The sequence below is a fragment of the Anolis carolinensis genome, chromosome 2 (genome assembly GCF_035594765.1).
Source record: "Anolis carolinensis isolate JA03-04 chromosome 2, rAnoCar3.1.pri, whole genome shotgun sequence".
Classification (NCBI taxonomy): Eukaryota; Metazoa; Chordata; class Lepidosauria; order Squamata; family Dactyloidae; genus Anolis; species Anolis carolinensis.
Window position 1 is genome coordinate 6,575,630 of NC_085842.1, and position 22,910 is coordinate 6,598,539.

The window sequence follows — 22,910 nt, forward strand, 5'->3', positions numbered from 1 at the left end:
GTGTGTGTGTGTATATATATACACACACACACACACATATGTACATATGCATATGTATGTATGTATGTATGTATGTATGTATATTATTAGAACACTGCAGCTCCAATGCTCTGCATATAGAGTGCCCAACACCGACCCCCCCCAGCCCCCCCCCCCCTCCGCAACCATCTAGGAGGATTTCATAATATGAACTGGATCCAACCAGTGAATATGGAACTGGTTTCTGCAGCCGCTCTTCTCTGTTAATCCTCTTTCCTTTCTTCATGCCTTTCTGGAAGGCCATGGCTCTGAGCTCATCCCTCTGCAACACACTCACCTGCAGCTGCTCTGTATCCATCTTGTCTATTTCCTGCAGAGACACAATCAGGGAGTTAAAACTGACCATCAGAGCTCAACACAATCTCATTCTCTGATGAAGGAGACCACACACCCTCCTCCTCCTCTTTCCTCCACAGAGTTTCCCCCATTTCTTCCTAGCAACCCACTGGGACTGAAGCTTCCCAGCTACAACAAATCACTCTGACCAGGAGGTCATGGGTTCGAGGCCAGCTTGGAGCCTGCGTTTGTCTCTGTCTTTGTTCTATGTTAAGGCATTGAATGTTTGCCTTATATGTGTAATATGATCCGCCCTGGGTGAGAAGGGCGGAATATAAATACTGCAAATAAATAAATAAATAAATAAAATTGAAAGCTTGCCCAGACAACAGGCTGAGACTCAAGCCCATGACGTGGCTGAGAGAAGGCAAAAACCAAATTGTTGGTTAGGCTGAACATCAAGGAGGAGGGGAGGAGGGTCCTCAACAGGTAAAAAGGCCTCCCCAAAACCACAGACCACCTCTCCCCACAGAGAAATTCATTCAGAATTTACTCACTGAAATACAGAGCAATCCCAGCGAGCACAGATATCAGGAGGAGAACCCCCAGGACACACCCAATGATGAGCCCCAAGTTGGAGGCTGAAAGTGAAATGGAAAAGAACAGAAGAATTAGAAGGAAATCAGTAAACCAAACCCTTTATGTCAAAGAACTGGGGACTTCATAGAGACCAAGGCTAGTGTGTTTATGTACATTCAATGAGCAGCTCAGCTCCCATGACCCTCTGTCAGGATTTGCAGAAGTGGAAGTGACAATCTCTGTTCCAGGGAGAAGCCATAAGAGAAGAGCAGCCAGGCATATTTCTATAATGCCTCAGACCCAGTGGCTGGTGAGAGGCCCTCCTTCCATCTCCCAGCTGCCTTTGCTCCGGCCTCTGAGGGAGAGAAGAGCAGCCTGCATCTGCTGGATTTCATCCCTCTCACACCGCCATTCCCTTTTCCTTGTGGGTCTTCATTAGAGACAAGGAATTCCCTAAGGATTTGTAAATTGCTTCAAGTATAAATACTCTAACAAATACACACATAATGAAATGCTAAAGTTTTGTTGATGATTTTTGTTGTCAGAATTGCAATGTAAACATTTACAAATTTATCATCACTTTCTCTCAGGATTAAAGGTAGAAAGAGTCCATCCAGTCTTTGCACAGAGTAGGAGATGGGAATGTATGGCCCACAAGGCACTTGTAGGGAGGGTGACATTGATGATGAAAACTATACAACTGCAGAACTGGGGTCTAATGGCAGAGTCCATAGTGCTACAGATGGTGCCTCTGAAGAGTGTTACCCTTCTGCCACTTCCAGAATCACCCCACCTTTTCCTCAATTGACTCACCAGGCTCCTCCCAGGCCACATCCACAGGGTTTGGAAGCCCATCGTGCTCCACGTGGCATTTGTAGCGTTCGCTCTCCTTGGGGTCCACCGTGACGCTCCGCCAGGTGTAGTAAGTCCCATCCGAGTTGGGGGACACCAGGCCATGGAAGACATCCTGCATCCAGACCTCCCCATCCTTGGTCCAGGTGATGTCAATCTCCTTGGGGTAGAAGCCCCCCACCCGGCAGATCAAGGTCTCCATGCCGTCATAGTCCTCCTTGCGTGTCACCTTCACTTCTGGCTTGTCTGCAAAGATGACATTAGAATAAGCACAGGGCTTGACCAATTTCCAGGCAGGTGAATGCTCTAGTTTCATAAAAGCAAGACACACCTTGTAGCTTCTGAACCCCATGGATTCAGCACTCAAATCTAGAGGACCCCCTAAGGTAAAAAAAACCAAACCCTTGCATAGAAAAGGATTCTCTAGTGCCCTTAGATGCTTTGAAAAAACTCAATCATAGCATTTTAACTCATGTTCCTCAGGCTTCACCAGAGCATCTCAGGGCAAATGCAATCAAATGTTCCCATCCAAAGAAGTTCAATGTCCTCCCTTCCAGAAGCAGTGACTGATCATAACTCAAGACTGATCTGGAATACCCTCATATTTGCTTCCCTGACCTGTCTTCACTCTTTACTTTCAGTGCATATATGTTATGCCCATTAAAAATCTACATAATGCAGAGACAACAAAAGGATCACCAAAGGGAACTTGAATTTCAAGAGAGCAAAAGGCTTTGCGATTTTCCATTGGATTGATTTTGACAATAGCTCTGTCTGCACATGTCCAGGGGGATCCGGTCCTTACAATTCTTTTCCATCTGAAAGGAAATAACACTCTGCACATGCTCAGACACAGTCAATCTAAGAAACACTCAGAAAAAAATATGTGTAAAAGGGAAACATTGATACTTTGAAGCCCCCATTTCTGGACTGCCCTGGCATTTTGGTTGTATTTATTCTCTCTTCTGCACAAAAGAGCAAGTCCTGGGATGTGTGGCAAGCGAACAAATGTCACCAGAGTCCTGTCTGAAGAACAGGGTTCATATGGAGATAGATTCAAGAAGACTCAAGCCAGGGGGCATTGAGGGAGAAAGAATAGAGCCACCAAAATCTGTGAGACTATTACATACACATAGATAATAGTGACTGGATTTGTCATATGGCCACAATGTTACTAAATGTTTAGGTACCTCCATGTTCTATATCATTTTTGAGGTGGCAGGATTATCAAAAAGTGGGATATTAGAAATTATCTATCTCTTCTAATGAACTGAAAAAATATGTTTTAGTATTGTGCCATTGCGTAATAAGCAATATCCCTACCAAGTGAGATTATATATGGTAGTAATTATTTTAATATGAAACCTTTGCATTGTTCTATTTTACTATGTGCCACTAGGCCAGATCTCCTGGGTCCAATCCCCCAATCAGGAGTCATTGCCAGTGCGGCTGAAAATGGGCTTCTGAGCATCCAGAGCACTGTGGTTCTGGAAAGGAAATTTTCCCACCTCTAACCGGGGACGGATGGGGCTGGGCTACCTGGGGAGGGCTCTTCTCTGCAGCTGCAGACTCTTTCTTTCCACCTACATCTGACCTGCTTCAGCCAAGCAAAATTGGACGACTGACCACTTGGAAGAAGAAGTGAAGTCAGTCTCTTGTAGCACAAAAGTTAGAACAAAAGGACAGGGAGAAAGGATGGCATGTGCAGGGCCAGTTCTTAATGGAGGCCCATGAAACCACCACTTCGGGTGCAGCCCTTGCTGGGCGCTCTCAGATCTGCAGAAATCTCGCGAGATCTCGCAGAAATCTTGCAAAATCTCATGAGAATAGCAAGTACTTCCTTGTTCCGCGGCAAGCGACCCAATGGTCACCGCCGCCGGTGCCGGTAAGTTGGGGGGGTGTAATTTCGGGGGGGGCGGGGGAGGAGGCGCGGCCCTAGGTTCGCTTACATACTGAAAAAACCTAGGGCCGCTCCTGGTCACATTGGCAGCACCTTTAAGACTAACTGGTTTGTATTTCACTATAAGCTTTTATGGGGATCAAATTCATTTCTTCAGGTGCAGTTCAGAGTGATATTAAATCATTCCCACCATTGTATCAATATGCTTGATAATCCGAGACTTAAGATCACTTTGTACTGCATATGAAGTAGCTGTTTTCTATCCATGAAAATGCATACTAAAAACCAGTCTTAAATCGGGTGATCCCTTGTTCCCTCTTTCCTCTTCTTCCTTTGACACAAGGATGGGGTGTTTCTGTTTCCTTTTCTAGCAGGATCTGCCCATGAAGAAGAAACAGGGAGCCGGAGAGGGTGGACTGTACTATCTTAGCCTGGAAGCTTCGGTGGCGGAGAGTGCCTCATGACTTGAAGGTTGGTTTGCTGACCTGAAGGCTGCCAGGCTGCCAGGTTCGAATCCCACCCAGGGAGAGTGCGGATGAGCTCCCTCTATCAGCTCCAGCTCCATGCGGGGACATGAGAGAAGCCTCCCACAAGGATAGTAAAAAAACATAAAAACATCTGGGCAATGTCCCCTGGGCAACGTCCTTGCAGACGGCCAATTCTCTCACTCCAGAAGCGACTCAAGTTGCTCCTGACACACAAAAAAAAGTATGGAAGCTGAAGGGGGGGGGGTAGAGAAAAGGTTATTTTAACTATGTTTATTTATATCCATTAAAACATATTCAAAGTTAAATACCACAGCTGTCATTTGCTTGGATGGTTTTGGCACCAAAAAGGAAAACATGGAGGAAATCCAATCTCCATTTGCATCTCAGCGCTCCACCCCCCCCCCCACCCCACCCCCCCCTAAGTCTGGAAAAGTATTCAGCACCCCCCTCCTGTCAAGGTACAATCCAAACTCCCAGTTGTCCCTTTCCTACTATAAAAAACTAAAATGCAGGTGGAGGGGATGAGAAAGATATGAAGATATTGCAGTCCTCTTCTCCTACGCCCTGCCCTCCCCCATCTTGCTCTTCACCTGTCCTCAGCAGGGACTCCTTCCCGTAGTCCAGGTATCTCTGCAGCCACTCAATGCAGATCTCCTCCAGGTAGACCTTCCTGCCCTGGGCAATGGCAGGTTCAGCCTCCCACTTCCTCTTGGTGTTCTGGGCTGGGACATCGGCTGCCGTGTAGGTGAGGGTCTCCTTGTCAAAGCTGATGTAGTCCCTCCCGTCATAGGCAAACTGTCGGTATCCTCCTTTGCTCCCGTCTCCCCTCAGCTCACAGCCATACATCAGCTGCCAGGTATGAGACCCTGGAAGAGACCCATAAAAGTCAGGAATATTTCTTTTCTGCAGGCTGAGGCTTAATCCAGTACTAACATTCAGCTCCTGGGACAATGAATCCCCCCTTTCCCTTTTTCTCCTTCTCCCTCTTCATCCTATTCTCTCTCTTAGGCCCCACTGCCTTGGGGGGGAGTGGGGCTCCTCTAAAATCCCATGGAGACCACCACTCTCCCATTTCAAAGGGGCCATTCCCTCATGATCCTCCCCTGCAGAGGAGGAAGATCCTGCCAACTCTTACCCATTGCTATTCTTTCATTAGCACCACATTTGGAGAAAGGGGCCTCAGTTCCCACCCCTCTTTAAACCCTCCCCCTTAAAAACATAACAAGAATATGTTTTATAAATATGTTTTATATATAAATGCTATAAATAAATAAATAAATAAATAAACAAGAGTGGCAGCAGGTGTGTGTCAGTAAGCCAAGGCACTGGGTTGACTTTTCTCTCCCTCTTCTCTCTCTGAGGCTGCTCTAGGATTAGGCTGAAAGAGGGAAAACTGAGTTTGCATGCAATGTCTCCCCTGCCCTCACCAGGGCTCCAATAAGAAACATCTTATATTATGGCAGGGGTGGGCTTTCGATCCCAGAAGGAGAGAGTGGCATTCCCGGAAGAGAGAAGCATCACCTTGAATGAAGCCCCAAGGGGAGCACACCCGAAATCCCCTCCCCACCTGTGCCGTCCGCCAGACAATAAAAAATTATAAAACTGAAACGTGCCGTCCTTTATCCGGGCGAACTGCAAATCCCTATAAGCTGTCCTAAAATATTGAACGACTGAGTCTGGAGAACTTCAAAAAAAGGATGTTTATTCATACAAGGTTGTAAACCTGGCACAGATCTTAAAGTTGCAGAAAATGAAACAAATTTCCATAGGTTTTAGTTGCAGAATTATCCCTGGTTCCAGAAGGCAAAGGTGATTATAAAACCACTATACCCTAATCACGCTGTCTATGTTAGAAGGAGAAACTCTTTCCTTCCCTATCTTTACAGCAAAGATTAGTTCTAGAAGCGATGGAATAACCCTGCTCCTCTAACTAGATTTCCTATTCCAGATCAGTATAATTCAATACTTATCTAATATGGATAGGCTTAGATTGGCCTGGTTTTGAGGATGATTTGTCCCAGTTAGCCTTGCACAGCTCCAGCACGTTGGAAGACTGTAGCCAGAATGAAACTCTAAAATGGAGACTAGACCCTGGTAAAAAGGGCGGTCCTAAGATGTTGCACTCTTTGACCAATCACTGCAAAGAAAACTGCAGCCAGCTCTTGCAGATTCCAAGCCACTTTTCCTAGGCTTTTGCAGCCAGAGGCTCAAACAAAATGTAAAGGAGGGAAAACAAACAAACGACCAATAGGTAAGGCAAACCATCGTCCTGGGGGACGGAACACCACCCCATGCTCTAAATCAGGCAACATTCCCAAAGGTGGTTTCCTTCACCTTGGAAACACCTCCAAGGTCATGTGGCTGGCATGACTGCATGGAATGCCCTTACTTTCCCGCCATAGCAGGATGTATTCACAATTGCTAGGTTGGCAGAAGCTGGGGCTAACAATGGGAGCTCACCCCACTTCCCGGATTCAAACTAGTGACCTTTTGGTCAGCAAGTTCAGCAGCTCAGTGGTTTAACTCGCTGTGCTACTGGGGGCACCCCTCTCTTTGCTACAGAGAATATAATGAACATTTAATACTTTTAAGTAATGGAAATAAGTGTCATGGAAAGGAAACATTAGATGTTATAATCACAACTGTGTACGTTGCCTTTCCTCTTCCCCTTCCCACCCCCTCCCCCTGCGAAATATCAGATATTGGTAAAGATTTCATTTACTACCAGTCCCTCCAAACCCCCCATCTTTCCCTTTTTCATTCTTTCCCCACTTTTACACCTTTCCCCTTGCACGTGTGTGTGTAAAAAAAAAGGGAAATGTCCAATGAATATATATTTTGAAGAAACCTGTCTGAATGCAAAGGTTTTCTTTCTCTCCTCAGCCTCTGTTTTCCACTCTCTCTTTCTGAGAGGAAGAATTATTTGGGATGGAGAGAGCAGGTGCAACTCCCTCCCTCCCTCCCTTTGGCTCACCTCCACTCTGGTTGTAATACCGGGCGTTATTCACCAGGGACCCTCGGAAGACCTGCTCAGTATTCCACACAATCTGGCTGTTCCGCTCCCAGTACTGAGGGTCGTCCTTGTCCACCTTCCTTATCCAGGGCACTGCGGGGACGCGCCTCTTGGCTTTGGCATCATAGGAGACGAACTGCTGGTCGTCCACGTAGCCCACCGAGAAGAACTGGGGCACCTCCTGGCCAGGCTCAGAGACAATGGTGGAGAAATAGCGCAGGGAGTGGGAGGAGGAGCCTGGGAAGGAGGGAGAAGAAGGAGCATGATTCCAACGCTCAAGAGGACGCCTTTTGCGCCCTAAGAAGACAAGAACAGGGGCAACAGGGGCATGGATGAAGAAGACTCTGTTTCAAGAAGAAGCAGAGCGAGACCCCAATCTGCTACTCACCGGCGGATCCCCCCAGCAGGAGGGCGGACACCCCAAGAAGGAGGAGGAAAGGCTCTTTTCGGGACAGGCCCATCTCCGCCCCCGACGACCCCCTCTCTCTTCTCTCTCTTTCTCTCCTTCCAGCCAAACTCCGGAGCGAGGAACGAACGCTCCTCTCTCTTCGCTGCCCAGCCGCGCACTGCCAGGGAGGAGACCGAGAAGGAGGCCCAGGATTGGCCGAGAGGGGAGTCGTCCGCCAATAGGGAAATGGAAATCGCGTGTCGTCACCGGGTGCTGGGCAGAAGCCCGTCCGCAAGCGGCGAACTGGCTGGAAAGGGAAAGAGAAAGTGAGTGGATCCCGGAGCGCTTTCGGGAATCCCCTCCGAAGGGAGTCTGGGGGGAGGGGCAAGGTGGGGGGAGTGTGGCGCACCGGGAATTCTCGCAAAATAGAAGCCTTTCCGGAAGACTTTGAGGGATCCAGGGATCCCCTGAGTCGTATGAAAGCAGCGCAATGGCAATCCCAGCCCGCCTCCCTCTGCGGGGGGTTTCCATGGCAACAAGACCCCCCCCCCCCACTGGCCAGGAGCCTCTCTGTCACACCTCCAGAAAAGCCTCAGGAGTCCTGGTCTCCTGCTGTCTCCCGGCCTGTGAGGGAGAAGGGCCTTCCTGGGATGCTGTGAGCAAGTATCTAACTCAGTGGTTCTCAACCTGTGGGTCCCCAGGTGTTTTGGCCTTCAACTCCCAGAAACCCTAAGAGATGGTAACCTGGCTGGGATTTCTGGTAGGCCAAAACACCTGGGGACCCACAGGTTGGGAATCACTGACCTCAATGCCATAGAGATGCCACCATGGGCAGAGCAGCCAAGTTGCTTTTGGCAACAGGACAAGAAAGGAGGCTACAGATAGCTGGGAAAAGGGACAGAGGCTGGATCTACTCTGCCCTGTATCCCAGCATCTTATCCCAGAGTATCAGCTTTGAAATGGATTATATGAGTCTACACTGCCAGATAATTTGGGATGAGAAGATCATCTGAGCTGGGAAAGGGGTGGAGGGGAAATCATAGCAAGGCTCCCCATCCAGTTCAACAGGAGTCCGGGCATTTTATTCCATGTTTGGAAGAGAATGAGCCAATGAATAAAGCAGAAGCACAAAGCGGCATGCAGTGGCAAGCTGAATGAACCAGCAACAGCCCTTTGCCCTCCTAAATAAGGAGAACCTGAGAGCTGGAAGGGGCTCCCAGGGGCCATCTAGTCCACCCCCTTCTGCCCTGCAGGAAAACGCATAGGAAACATACCTGAAAAAGACCCACCCAACCTTTGTTTAAAGAACTCGCACAGATGGAAAAACCAAACCTTTCATGTTGGCCACGTGCTTATTAGACATGCATCCTTTCACAACACAATTAATTAAGTTTTACTGGAAAACCGGAAGTTTAACCAACCACTTATAAAAATGTCCTACTCATAGTGTATATATAGTATAATATATACTATATGTTTACTGTATAAGCAAGGTTTGGAATTTTTTCCTGAGCACTTCTTATGTCCTACAGTTGATTCTTGGTACTTTCCTCAATGGCCAATTTCCTCATGGGGTTCATCACAAACATCACGGTCAACAGATTTTATTTTCTTAATTAGAATGTATCCACTTTACTGCAACTCAATCAACAAACTGCAAATTATAGAAGTGGTAACAGTACCGACCCTTGGGACATCACCAGCCTTTGTTTGTGGGGGAGGAAGGGAGGGGGGGACATTTGTCATGGAACACACCCAGGCGACACTGTGGCACACATCCCGACACACAGTTTGGAAAGCTCTGCTCTAAGGAAACCCATTCAACTGTGCTGGTTTGGATTCCAGGCTCCAGAACAGCCAAAGTCAAACTTCCTTCACCCTCTTTTTCCCTGGCACCCTTTGAGATTGTTGGAAATAGGGATGAAGGCACTTCTCCTAGATCAGGGGTCCTCAAACTTTTTAAGCCAAGGGCTGGTCCACAATCCTTCAGACTGTTGAGGGGCCAGATTATAATTTGGAAAAAAAATACAAACAAATTCTTATGCACACTGCACATGTCTTATTTGTAGTGCTAAAACAACAACAACAACAATGAAAGAACAATGCAATATTTAAAAATAAAAACAATTTTAACCAACATACATTTATCAGGATTTCAATGGGAAGTGTGCTCCTGCTTCTGGTCAATGAGATAGTCAAGTTAATTGGGATTGTTGCTGTTGTTGTTGTTGTTGTGTGCCTTCAAGTCATTTCAGACTTTGGGTAAGCCTAAATCTAAAATTTATTTATTATTTATTTACTGCATTTATTTACTACATTTGTATCACACCCTTCTCACCCCAAAGGGGACTCAGAGTGGCTTACAAATTATATGTACATACAATATATTATATTATTAGCATAGCACAATATTAGCGTTATATATTACTATATTGAACTATACCACTATACTGTAATATTATTAGTAATATTATATGTAATATAGAATATATAATTAATATTATTATATGGTAATATTATTAGTGTTATATTGTATTACATTATAATATTATTATCAATATTATATGTATATACAATATATTATATTATAAAACTGAGGGCGGGGGCCAGGTAAATGACCTCGGAGGGCCGCATCCGGCCCCCGGGCCTTAGTTTGGGGACCCCTGTCCTAGATCATCAATCTCTCCATCTCCCTAGTCATTCCCCATGAAACCTCCTTTCCAGCTCTTTCACCACTTTGATTTCTCTTGAAAGCAATACATCTCTTGGCAGAAAAGGCGGCTGAGACAGTGTGGTTCTGGCGCCCTCTAGTGTCAGGACTAAGAACAGGCGTTTCTTCCCTCTGGCCTGAGTTCCCAGAAAAGGAGCGTCCCCAGGGTCCAGGTCCAGCCCTTTAAAGCCTTTAAATCCCAGCCTGGCCTCAAGCCGGAGCCTGTCCACCTCCAGCCACAGCCCAGCCACTTCCCTCTGAGGAGCAAGAGAAGAGGCCAGGAGGAAAGCAGGCAGGGACTCATCTGGTGCCGCCTCTCAGACTGGAGATACACCCAAGGAGAAAATGAAGGCATGTCGACAGACAAATGAAGCACTTGGAATATTTTGGAAACTGCTCTTGGTGTGTGTCTTCAAGTATATATCTGTATCAAAGCTTTTATGAATAAAGGAACTATATACTTTAGAAGTTTCTGTGCTACTTTAACATTATTCTGTTCAATCCCAGCATTTTTGGTGGGAAGAACAGATACAGCATCACCTTGCAGGTGACCACACACAAAAGGGATTACTGAATATGTTGTCAGAATGGTAGAATTGGATTGGAGGAAAGGAAAAGGGGTATTAGAGGAGAGGAATCTGGAACACGTCTCGTATTTTTGGGAGTCATGTGGTGCCATCACTGTCATTGACTAAATCACTTTTTAACAGAAGTCCTTCTCAGTTTGTCATGATCAGCCAGAGGGGAAAACTGTCAGGAAGCCCTCAAGTGGCAAGGAGTTCCACTGTGTCGTTGAGTTCCAGAAATGCCACCTTTACGTAGAAGGCCCTCAGAAATTGTGGTTTTCATAAGGGGAAGGAAGTCCTCATGGAAGACTTGATCTCCCTGTGGCTCCCTGTGGAGTTGCTCTCAGCCTGTCTCACCCTCAGGCTTTCTTCTGGGTGGGACCGGCCAGCAAGAGATGGAGCCAAAGTCCACCACTGGAAGCCATATTCTTGCATCTTGGCTGGGACGCAGGACACAAAACATTCAGAGCAGCAACACTGGAGGAATTCAGGAAACTCTCTCTGAGCCTTGGGTCAGTCCCTGGGTGGTTGCCTGGCTTGGCTCTCTCCTCTCCATTTAATCATTCTTTCATTATCAGCGTCCCATGTATTTCTGGAAGAAAATGCAAAGCACAACATGCCCAGGCACATCACACTGTGATGGATGGAAGGGACTCTGTTTAGATTGGGATAACAATTCCTTGCATACTGTCCCTCTCTCCTCACATTGTTATTGATATCAGTTGCTTCTTCCTCATCAATTTATCAGAAAAATCCTTTTCCCAGTTTACCTTCTCAGCCTCTAAGGGCAGACATTTCACAAATCCCACCTTTTGGAACACACATGTGGACCCCTTGCCAGCCAGGTTGGGTCACATCTTCTTACTCCCCGGTCCCACCCCCCACCCCAAAAACCTCCAAACACCCACTTTTCTTCCCTATACAAAACCAGTGACAGACACAAAGATACAGAAACATTTTCACTTTATTATTCCTGTGAATTCTTGTACATTCAGAGCTCGTGACTACGTTTACCTTAATGTAACATTATACAAACAATCCATCATTAAATGAACAGTATTTGTATCCCTCCAGAATGGAGGAATTGGGCACTCTTTTCAAAATTTCCCCCCAGGTCCCATTTGTTTGGTAAACAAGGAGTGAAGATGTGTGCCTGTCGTCCAGCAAAGCAGAGAATGGGAAAAGTTACTTTCAATATTTCTATGTTTTTCCTTGGAAACAGCACACAGTCCTCTCTGGCCTTTCTTCTGTCTTCAAAAAAAGTTTAACCAAGAGATCTCTTTACAGTCTTTTTTTACTTTCCTTTCCCCCAACAGAGACATACTTTGAAGTAAGCTTCTTAACTGTGTGTAGAAGCACATCCTCCCTCTTCTCTCCACCTTTTGGGAAGGAAGCCTAAAGGAAGCCTGGAGCAGGGAGGCTGCGGATGGGGAGGTTTCCTGGCCAGGGACTCAGAGAAGGGCAAGCAAGGGCAGCAGCTTCATGCGGGAACATGAGAGAAGCCTCCCACAAGGATGGTAAAAACATCAAAACATCCAGGCGTCCGCTGGGCAACGTCCTTGCAGACAGCCAATTCTCTCACTCCAGAAGCGACTCAACTTGCTCCTGACACGGAAAAAAAAGAAAAAAGTGGCCCCTCAAGGCTAGACAGGTTCAAAGGGGTGGGAATAGCCCCCAAACTCCATCCAGACAAAGAGACACACATTCACTTGTACGTCACTCACTCAGGCAGTTTATGCCAGAGATATTACTTTCCTCTTATGGAGAGCAGATCAGTTTAGTTTAAACGTAGTATCAATGACCACTTCTTAAAAATTAGATGAACAGCCTAAGCTCATCCTTTCAGGTGCAAAATGCATCCCAAAATGCAATATTCCTGCAGAAAAAGTCTGAATTCCAGCTCCCTGCAATGAAAGCAGTTGGAAAGGTGACAAGGCAGTGAAGATCAGTGGAGAGATCCTCAAGTGCTGAGAGGGATGCAACTCTTCCTCTCTTCTTCTCCATGGCAGACCTGTCACTCACGCTGAGGAAAGGAAAATAAGGAAATCAGATCAAAAAGGAAAGCAAGGAAAAGAAAAACTTATTTTCTGGATCCATTTTGGAAAAAGGATCTCCTGAAGGTTTGGAGTGCTTTTCTTAACTTCAGCAAGGCTTCTCTGTCCTGGTCCTTACATTTGACATATTCATAATTGTCAAGTAAGGGGTATGTTTTGCTTGAAGAAAATAAGTCAGAAAGAGACAGGAGAGCCATGTTTAAGCGTTTGAAAGGATGTCCATTAAGGAGAGGGCAAGCTTGTTCTCTGATGCCCCAAAGACTAGGACACAGAGCAGTTGATTCAAATTGCAGGAAAATGAAACTCCACCTGAATGTTAGGAAGAACGTCTTGACCAGAAGAGTCATTCAGGAGTAGAAAGCGCTGCCTGGGAGCATGGAGGAGTCTCCTTCTTTGTAGGGTTTAAACTAAGGGGTTACCTTTGTGGCCTCTTCCAATTCTATGATTCTATTTTATTTTCTATTGTACAACCCCATCCCTATTCTCTGTTAGTGGAGGTGTATTTATATCACAAATGCAACTCTAACCTGTAACAAAGCACCCTCCTTCTCCCTCTGAACTCCTCCTTTGCCAATTTCTGTATGAAACTAGAAGGGGGAATTTGCCCCCAACTAAGAGATGGATCTTGGATTCCCTACCCATGACATTTGATCCTGTCCCCTCCTACTGCCATTTACCTGCTATGAGGTTGCTAGATGGGCCCAGCAGTCCCTGGAAGAGACAGAAGGAAAACGGAGTGAGCCTCCCCTTCAGCACATTTCAAGGAGGGAACAGACCAGTGTCTAGGGACTGAACCAAAGAAGGTCCATGTTCTTTGAGGGGAGTTGGCCAAGCTCTGCAATGGGTTGTGTCTTCACTGGCTGGCCTCAGCCATACACAGTAGTTTCTGTGGCTGGAATTCCAGAGCCCAGGCATTCGTTGGGAACCAGGCTGTGCCTTTCAGTCTCCAGGACTGGGCCATTGCTCTCAATGGGACACTGGGAGAGGCCAGAGAGGCAAGGGAGGGCTTTGCCTTCACTCACCTGAAAGTTGGCACAAGGTTGGGAAATAAGTGACTGCGGAAACGTGGGGATCAAACAGTAGCACTGACCTGGGAGGGGAATCTCTCTCTTCTTCACTGGCAATTGTTTGTACTCCTGGAGGTGGGAATCACTTAACACTTACCTGCCCCAGAGCTGCTGTATCCTTGGTCATTTCCTGAAACGGAAACAAAGGACATCTAGATCACTTCCTTGGACAGGAAAGGTTTGAGTTATCTCTTTTTCTCAAGACAAATTGTACACATTCAGATACACACACACAGGTAAAGGTAAAGGTTTTCCCCTGACATTAAGTCCAGTCATGTCTGACTCTGGGGGTTGGTGCTCATCTCCATTTCTAAGCCGAAGAGCCGGCGTTGTCCGTAGACACCTCCAAAGTCATGTGGCCACTGGCATGACTGCATGGAGTGCCGTTACCTTCCCGCCGGAGTGGTACCTATTGATTTACTCACATTGGCATGTTTTCGAACTGCTAGGTTGGCAGGAGCTGGAGTTAACAGCGGGCGCTCATGTCGCTCCCGGGGTTTGAACCTGGGACCTTTCGGACTCCAGCTCAGTGCTTTAACGCACTTCGCCAAAGGGGCTCCACACACACACACGATGTTATCAGGTAATACTAACATTCCAGAATATGCATATTGTGTTATATATGTGTGTGTGTGTGTGTATATATACACACACACACACATATATGTACATATGCATATGTATGTATGTATGTATGTATGTATGTATGTATATTATTAGAACACTGCAGTTCCAATGCTCTGCATATAGAGTGCCCAACACCGACCCCCCCAGCCCCCCCCCTCCCCAACCATCTAGGAGGATTTCATAATATGAACTGGATCCAACCAGTGAATATGGAACTGGTTTCTGCAGCCGCTCTTCTCTGTTAATCCTCTTTCCTTTCTTCATGCCTTTCTGGAAGGCCATGGCTCTGAGCTCATCCCTCTGCAACACACTCACCTGCAGCTGCTCTGTATCCATCTTGACTATTTCCTGCAGAGACACAATCAGGGAGTTAAAACTGACCGTCAGAGCTCAACACAATCTCATTCTCTGATGAAGGAGACCACACACCCTCCTCCTCCTCTTTCCTACACAGAGTTTCCCCCATTTCTTCCTAGCAACCCATCGGGACTGAAGCTTCCCAGACTCTCTAGGAGAAACATAAACCTGGGCTGTGGCCCAGGCTGGTGAGCAGCCAGCTGCAACCAGCTACAACAAATCACTCTGACCAGGAGGTCATGAGTTCGAGGCCAGCTCGGAGCCTGCGTTTGTCTCTGTCTTTGTTCTATGTTAAGGCATTGAATGTTTGCCTTATATGTGTAATGTGATCCGCCCTGGGTGAGAAGGGTGGAATATAAATACTGTAAGTAAATAAATAAATAAATAAAATGGGAAAGCTTGCCCAGACAACAGGCTGAGACTCAAGCCCATGATGTGGCTGAGAGAAGGCAAAAACCAAGTTGTTGGTTATGCTGAACATCAAGGAGGAGGGGAGGAGGGCCCTCAACAGGTAAAAGGGCTTCTCCAAAACCACAGACCACCTCTCCCCACAGAGAAATTCATTCAGAATTTACTCACTGAAATACACAGCAATCCCAGCGAGCACAGCGATCAGGAGGAGGATCCCCAAAACCCACCCGATGATGAGCCCCAAATTGGAGGCTGAAGGTGAAATGGAAAAGAACAAAAGAATTAAGAGGAAATCAGTAAACCAAACTCTTTGTGTCAAAGAACTGGGGACTTCATAGAGACCAAGGCTAGTGTGTTTATGTACATTCAGTGAGCAGCTCAGCTCCCATGACCCTCTGTCAGGATTTGCAGAAGTGGAAGTGACAATCTCTGTTCCAGGGAGAAGCCATAAGAGAAGAGCAGCCAGGCATATTTCTATAATGCCTCAGACCCAGTGGCTGGTGAGAGGCCCTCCTTCCATCTCCCAGCTGCCTTTGCTCCGGCCTCTGAGGGAGAAAAGAGAAGCCTGCATCTGCTGGATTTCATCCCTCTCACACCGCCATTCCCTTTTCCTGGTGGGTCTTCATTAGAGACAAGGAATTCCCTAAGGATTTGTAAATTGCTTCAAGTATAAACACTCTAACAAATACACACATAATAAAATTATAAAGTTTTGTTGATGACTTTTGTTGTCAGAATTGCAATTTAAACATTTACAAATTTATCATCACTTTCTCTCAGGATTAAAGGTAGAAAGAGTCCATCCAGTCTTTGCAGAATAGAAGATGGGAATGTATGGCCCACAAGGCACTTGCAGGGAGGGTGACATTGATGATGAAAACTATACAACTGCAGAACTGGGGTCTAATGGCAGAGTCCATAGTGCTACAGATGGTGCCTCTGAAGAGTGTTACCCTTCTGCCAGTTCCAGAATCACCCCACCTTTTCCTCAATTGACTCACCAGGCTCCTCCCAGGCCACATCCACAGGGTTTGGAAGCCCATCGTGCTCCACGTGGCATTTGTAGCGTTCCCTCTCCTTGGGGTCCACCGTGACGCTCCGCCAGGTGTAGTAAGTCCCATCCGAGTTGGGGGACACCAGGCCGTGGAAGACATCCTGCATCCAGACCTCCCCATCCCTTGTCCAGGTGATGTCAATCTCCTTGGGGTAGAAGCCCCCCACCCGGCAGATCAAGGTCTCCATGCCGTCATAGTCCTCCTTGCGTGTCACCTTCACTTCTGGCACCTCTGCAAAGATGGCATCAGAAAAAGCACAGGGCTTGACCAATTTCCAGGCAGGTGAATGTTCTAGTTTCAGAAAAGCAAGGCACGCCTTGTAGCTTCTGAACCCCAGGGATTCAGCACTGAAATCTAGAGGATCCCCTAAGATGAAAAAACAAACCCTTGCATAGAAAGGGATTCTCTAGTACCCTCAGATGCTTTGAAAAAACTCAACCATCGCATGTAAATCATGGATCTCAGGATTCACCAGGGCATCTCAGGGCAAACACCATCCAATGTTCCCATCTGAAGAGGCTCAATATTCCCCAATCCAGAAGCAGTTACTGAGCAAAACTCAAGACTGATCTTGGATGGTCCCATATTTGCTCCTCCTTTCAGTGCATATATGTTATACCCATGAAAGAACTACATAAAATAGAGACAAGAAAAGGATCACTGACAGGAATTTGAACAGGGCAAAAAGTTTTGCTATTTTCCATTGGATTGATTTTGACAGTAGCACTGTCTGCACATGCCCAGGGGCACCCGGTCCTTACAATTCCTTTCCATCTGAAAGGAAATAACACTCTGCACATGCTCAGACACAGTCAATCTAAAAAACATTCATAAAATAAATACGTATAAAAGGGAAACATGCTTAGTTTGAAATCCCCATTTCTGGACTGCCCTGGCACTTTGACTGCTTTCATTCTCTCTTCTGCACAGAAGAGCAAGTCCTGGGATGTGTGGCAAGCAAACAAATGTCACCAGAGTCCTGTCTGAAAAATGGGATTCATATGGAGATGGATGCAAGAAGACTCAAGACATAGGGCTCAAGGGAGAAAGAAAAGAGTCACCAAAATCCGTGAGACCATTACACACAAATAACAACAACAACAACTTTATTCTTGTATCCCGCCTCCCATCTCCCCGAAGGGACTCGGGGCGGCTAACACAGGGACTAGCCCAAAAACAACAACATAGCAGTACATACAACAGTAATTAAAACAGTAATTTAAAACAATATAACTATGCCGTCACACCCGGGCATCTATGATAAACTAAGAAGTGCTGCTTTCTTTGCCCGGGTGAACTGCAGGGCCTTACTTCGAAGCTCAGGAGTCCCAGTAACCAAGGCCACTTCAAGTTGAACATCAAACAAGATTTTTATTTTTTCAAAGTCCTTGACAGACTTGGCACACATAGTTAAGGTTACAAATATAAACAGTCAACTTATAAAGTCATGCAGATGTTTCTTTCTTGCTTTTCCCCTTAGCTGCTGGGCTAACTTCCTCCAAAGGCAAAGAGATCCTGAGATGCTCTCTACCCTAGCCCTGAGCTGCTATATTAGAAAGAGCAGATCTTTCCCTATCTAAGCTCAAGGCTAGCTTGGAGACAAAGTAGTTGGAGCTTCTTCCAATGGCAGAGAAATCCTGAGATATTCTCTGCCCCAGTGCTGAGTTACTATTTTTAGAAAGAGCAGGTCTTTCCCTATCCAACATTCAGAAATATTCAGAAAACAAATATGTGTAAAAGGGAAACATGGCTACTTTGAAGCCCCCATTTCTGGACTGCCCTGGGGGTGTGCTACTTGGAAAGGGTTCTTCTCAACAGCTGCAGACTCTTTTTTTCTGCCTACATCTGACCTGCTTTGGCCAAGCAAAATCTGACCACTGAGCACTTGGAAGAAGGAGCGAAGTCAGCCTCTTGTAGCACAAAAGTTAGAACAAAAGGACGGGGAGAAAGAAAGGCATGTGGCAGCACCTTTAAGACTAAGTGGTTTGTATTTCAGTATAAGCTTTCATGGCTATCAAATCAATTTCTTCAGGTGCAGTTCAGAGTGATATTAAATCATTCCCACAACTGTATAAATATACTTTATAACCCAAGATTTTAATATCCCTATTCTGCATATAAAGTACTTGGTTCCTCTCCATGAAAATGCAAACCAAAAACCAGCCTTAAATTGGGTGATGATGTGTTCCCTGTTTCCTCTTCCTTCTATTGATACATGTATGGGGTGTTTCTGTTTCATCTTCTAGCAGGATTTGCCCATGAAGGAGAAAGGGGAAGCCCTAGATCAGTGGTCTTCAGATGTTTTGGCCTTCAACTCCCAAAAATCCTAAACTGGCTGGTAGACTGGCTGGGATTTCTGGGAATTGTAGGCCAGAACACCTGGGAACCCACAAGTTGAGAACCACTGATCTAGATGGTGGACTGTACCATCTCAACCTGGAAGCTGGAGGGGGGAGGGAAAGTTATTATTGTTATTATTATATCCATTAAAATATATTCAAAGTTTAAAACCACTGGTGTGGTTTGCTTGATGGTTTTCGTGCCAAACAGAAAAACATGGAGAAAATTCCGTCTTCGGGTTGTATGTATTTCGGGCTGTGTGGCCATGTTCCAGAAGGTTGCCTCACAATCTCTGAGGATGCCTGCCATAGATGTGGGCGAAATGTCAGGAGAGAATACTTCTGGAACATGGCCACACAGCCTGAAAGACATACAACAACCCTGTGATCCCAGCCATGAAAGCCTTCAACAACAAATTCCATCTCCATTTGCATCTCTGGATTCCACCTCCACCCCCAAAATCTGGAAAAGTATTCAACCACCACCACCACCACCCTGGTACCCTGTAGAGGTACAGTCTAAACTCCTAGTGGCCCTTTTCCTACTATTAAAAAAAAACTAAAATGTGGAGGGGGGGGGGTGAGAAAGATATGAAGACATCCTCTCCTACCCCCAACCCCTGCCATGCTCTTCACCTGTCCTCAGCAGGGTCTCCTTCCCGTAGTCCAGGTATCTCTGCAGCCATTCAATGCAGATGTCCTCCAGGTAGGCCTTGTTGCGCTGGGCAATGGCAGGTTCAGCCTCCCACTTCCTCTTGGTGTTCTGGGCTGGGGCATCGGCTGCCGTGTAGGTGAGGGTCTCTTTGTCAAAGCTGATGTAGTCCCTCCCATCGTAGGCAAGTTGGTCATACCCTCCTTTGCTTCCATCCTTCCTCAGCTCACAGCCGTACATGTACTGTAGAATGTGAGCCCCTGAAAGAGCCCCACAGAAGCGAGAATATTTCTTTTCCTCAGGCTCAGCATTAATCCAGTATCAGCATTCAACTCCTGAGAGTTGGCAAGATGTAACTATTTAGATGTTTGTTATTTTTCCTTTCTTATTTTTCCTTAGAAGCCAGTCTAGAGTAGACTAGACAGCTCCCAAGCCTTTCTATCTACAATGGAGTTCTTTTTACCTGAATAAATACTTTTTGAACTTTTATTGAGACTCCTCCTCCTCTCCCTCCCCCTTCATCTTGTTGTGGTAATCTCTGAGCGGTTAGACTCAATTTAACCCTCCCTGGGGGAGATTCCACCAAAAATCAGCAGAGTAGCAAAAGCAAAGCTTTTAAATGCAGCAGTTACTTACACGGGGCGAGCAAGAGAACCTTTGATCATTTAGGATGGCAATGGAGTGCAGAGTCTCAATAAAAGTTCAAAAAGTATTTATTCAGGTAAAAAGAACTCCATTGTAGATAGAAAGGCTTGGGAGCTGTCTAGTTTACTCTAGACTGGTTTCTAAGGAAAAATAAGAAAGGAAAAATAACAAACATCTAAATAGTTACATCTTGCCAGGAGAGACAGCAAGAAGCTTCTTGTTAGCTAGAAGAACAAAGGGAGAAGAAGGCTTAGAGAGGGGCGACTGACCGCATGATCCTGCCTTTTATTGGGGCCATAAACATTCCAATGGATAGGAAGTTAGTATCCCTAAAGAGTCACATTTCCACTAACTTCAAAGTAAGGGATGTGAGGACAACCCTAAAAAAAGAGAGATATTGTCCTTTATTTATTGGCATAGTCATTGCTTCTTTACTTTACCAAGAGCTTACGAAGAAAGGTACCAAAAGGTTTCATCCTTTGTCCTCACTATTATAGACAATGAGGCTGATTCAATATTGGTTTCTTTTTTTTCTTTTTTTGTATCACCCTCTTTTGTTTATATAGAATGGGAAACGCAAAGGCGAAGATGGAAGTCACTTTTATCACCCTTTTTTTTTGAATATATATATCTATATATATATAAGAGTGATGGCATCAGGGCAGCGGACAAAACAACAAAACTACAGGCCCCCCAACCTCGAAATTTGACAACACAACCCATCATTCACGGCTCTAGGTTGATACAACAAAAAGAAAAGAAAAATAAAGTCCTAATTACAGGGAGAGGAATAATAGTTTTTATCCAATTGCTGCCAGTTTGAAGGCTAAGCTCCGCCCACTTGGTCTCCTAGCAACCTACTCAGCCCAGGGGACAGGCACAGTTAGGCCTCACTTAGGCCTCTTCCACAGATTATCAGATTTTAACTAGATTATATGGCAGTGTAGACTCAAGGCCCTTCCACACAGCTATATAACCTATTTAGAATCTTATATTATCTGCTTTGCACTGAATTATCTTGACTGCCATATAATCCACTTCAGTGTGCATACTAAACATAAAGACAACCATACAACAGACATTCAATACCACCACTACCTCAACAATTTCTCACCAACACCACCAGACAACGCCACAGCAATGTGTGGCCGGGCACAGCTAGTGTGTGTGTATATATATATATATATATATATATATATATATATATTCTTCTTTCTTCTTCTTTCCTTTTTTTTCTTCACTTTCTGTCAAAAATTATTGTTCTCACTCTTTCGTTGTTATTTAATTGTTATATACACCAATAAAAATATACATTAAAAAAAAGTAAGGGATGTGAGGTGAACAGGATAGAGTGAAGCCTGTCTAGGCATGCTTTGGAAACAGGGAAAGGATTCCCTCAGTCTAACGCTATCATCTATCTGACTACATTTAGACCTGAGTAGTCCAGGGTGATTCCCAACACATCTTCGTTCCCACTGCCTGCTCGCCCTTGCTAGGCTCTTCCTTTCCAGTCCCCAATTCCTAACGGGGAGAGCTCACCTCCGCTCTGGTTGTAGTATCTGGCCACGTTCTCCAGGTCCATTCGGAAGACCTGCTCAGCACTCCACACAAGCTGGCTGCCCTGCTCCCAGTACTCAGGGTCGTCCTCCTCCACCTTCCTTATCCAGGGCACTGCAGGGAAGCGCCGCTTGGCTTTTGAGTCATAGGAGACGAACTCCTGGTCGTCCACGTAGCCCACCGAGAAGAACTGGGGCTCCTGCTGCCCGGGCTCAGAGACAGAAGTGTAGACATAGCGCAGGGAGTGGGAGGAGGAGCCTGCGGAGGGGGAGAAAGAAGAAGGAGCATGATTCCAAGGCTCAAGACGACGCCTTTTGCCCCATAAGAAGACAAGAACATGGACAAGAGGGGCATGGATGAAGAAGAGTATGTTTCAAGGAGAAGCGACCCATCTTCTACTCACCGGAGGATCCCCCCAGGAGGAGGGCGGACACCCCAAAAAGGAGGAGGAAGGGGTCCTCTTGGGACAGACCCATCTCCGCCCCCGAGGACCCCTCTCTTCTCTCTCTCTCTCTCTCTCTCTCTCCAGACAAACTCTCTCTTCGCTGTCCAGCCCCACACTCCCGAGGAGGGGCCTCTCCGCTCCGAAATAGAGGCCCAGGATTGGCCGAAAGGAGAGTCCTCAGCCAATAGAAAAACGAGGTTCCCTGTCGTCACCGGCCGCAGGCGGAGAACGGGGTGGAAAGGGAAAGCGAAAGCGGGCGGAGTCCGGAGTGTTGGGGTTGTTGTATGTCTTTTGGGCTGTGTGGCCATGTTCCAGAAGTATTCTCTCCTGACGTTTCGCCCACATCTATGGCAGGCATCCTCAGAGATTGTGAGGCAACCTTCTGGAACATGGCCACACAGACCAAAAGACATACAACAACCCGGAGATGGAATTTTCTCCATGTTTTTCTTTTTGGCACCAAAACCATCAAGCAAACCACACCTTTGGTTTTTAACTTTGAATATGTTTTAATGGATATAATAATAACAATAATAACCTTCCCTCCCCCCTCCAGCTTCCAGGTTGAGATAGTACAGTCCACCATCTAGATCAGTGGTTCTCAACCTGTGGGTCCCCAGGTGTTCTGGCCTACAATTCCCAGAAACCCCTGGCCCCCGCCCTCAGTTTTATAATATAATATATTGTATACACATATAATATTGATAATAATATTATAATGTAATACAATATAATACTAATAATAATACCATAGAATAATATTAATTATATACAGTAGAATCTCACTTATCCAAGCCTCGCTTATCCAAGCCTCTGGATAATCCAAGCCATTTTTGTAGTCAATGTTTTCAATATATCGTGATATTTTGGTGCTAAGTTCGTAAATACAG

At 45.9% G+C, this 22,910-nt stretch overlaps 2 protein-coding genes across 5 annotated transcripts; both read right to left on the minus strand.

Annotated features, from left to right (window-relative positions):
• Window positions 1–849: 849 nt before the first annotated feature.
• On the minus strand, window positions 850–7,745 carry LOC100557063 (H-2 class I histocompatibility antigen, Q9 alpha chain-like). The gene is made up of 5 exons (XM_062969453.1): window positions 7,536–7,745; window positions 7,109–7,384; window positions 4,725–5,000; window positions 1,708–1,992; window positions 850–956 (listed from the first exon to the last, which is right to left on the minus strand). The coding sequence occupies exons 1-5, from the start codon at window positions 7,606–7,608 to the stop codon at window positions 865–867; spliced, it is 1,002 nt and encodes a 333-aa protein (XP_062825523.1). The 5' UTR covers window positions 7,609–7,745; the 3' UTR covers window positions 850–864.
• A 4,012-nt stretch (window positions 7,746–11,757) lies between these two features.
• LOC103277534 (H-2 class I histocompatibility antigen, Q9 alpha chain) lies at window positions 11,758–22,115 on the minus strand. 4 transcript variants are annotated; one of them, XM_062969447.1, is made up of 8 exons: window positions 21,979–22,115; window positions 21,558–21,833; window positions 19,358–19,633; window positions 16,329–16,613; window positions 15,496–15,579; window positions 14,875–14,907; window positions 14,030–14,062; window positions 11,758–12,834 (listed from the first exon to the last, which is right to left on the minus strand). In XM_062969447.1, exons 1-8 carry the CDS (start codon window positions 22,049–22,051, stop codon window positions 12,830–12,832), a joined length of 1,065 nt encoding a protein of 354 aa, XP_062825517.1. In that variant the 5' UTR covers window positions 22,052–22,115; the 3' UTR covers window positions 11,758–12,829. The 4 variants fall into 4 exon arrangements, with proteins under 4 accessions (XP_062825517.1, XP_062825518.1, XP_062825519.1 ...); XM_062969448.1 differs by lacking the exon at window positions 14,030–14,062; XM_062969449.1 differs by lacking the exon at window positions 15,496–15,579 and having other exon boundaries at window positions 21,979–22,114.
• Window positions 22,116–22,910: the final 795 nt, after the last annotated feature.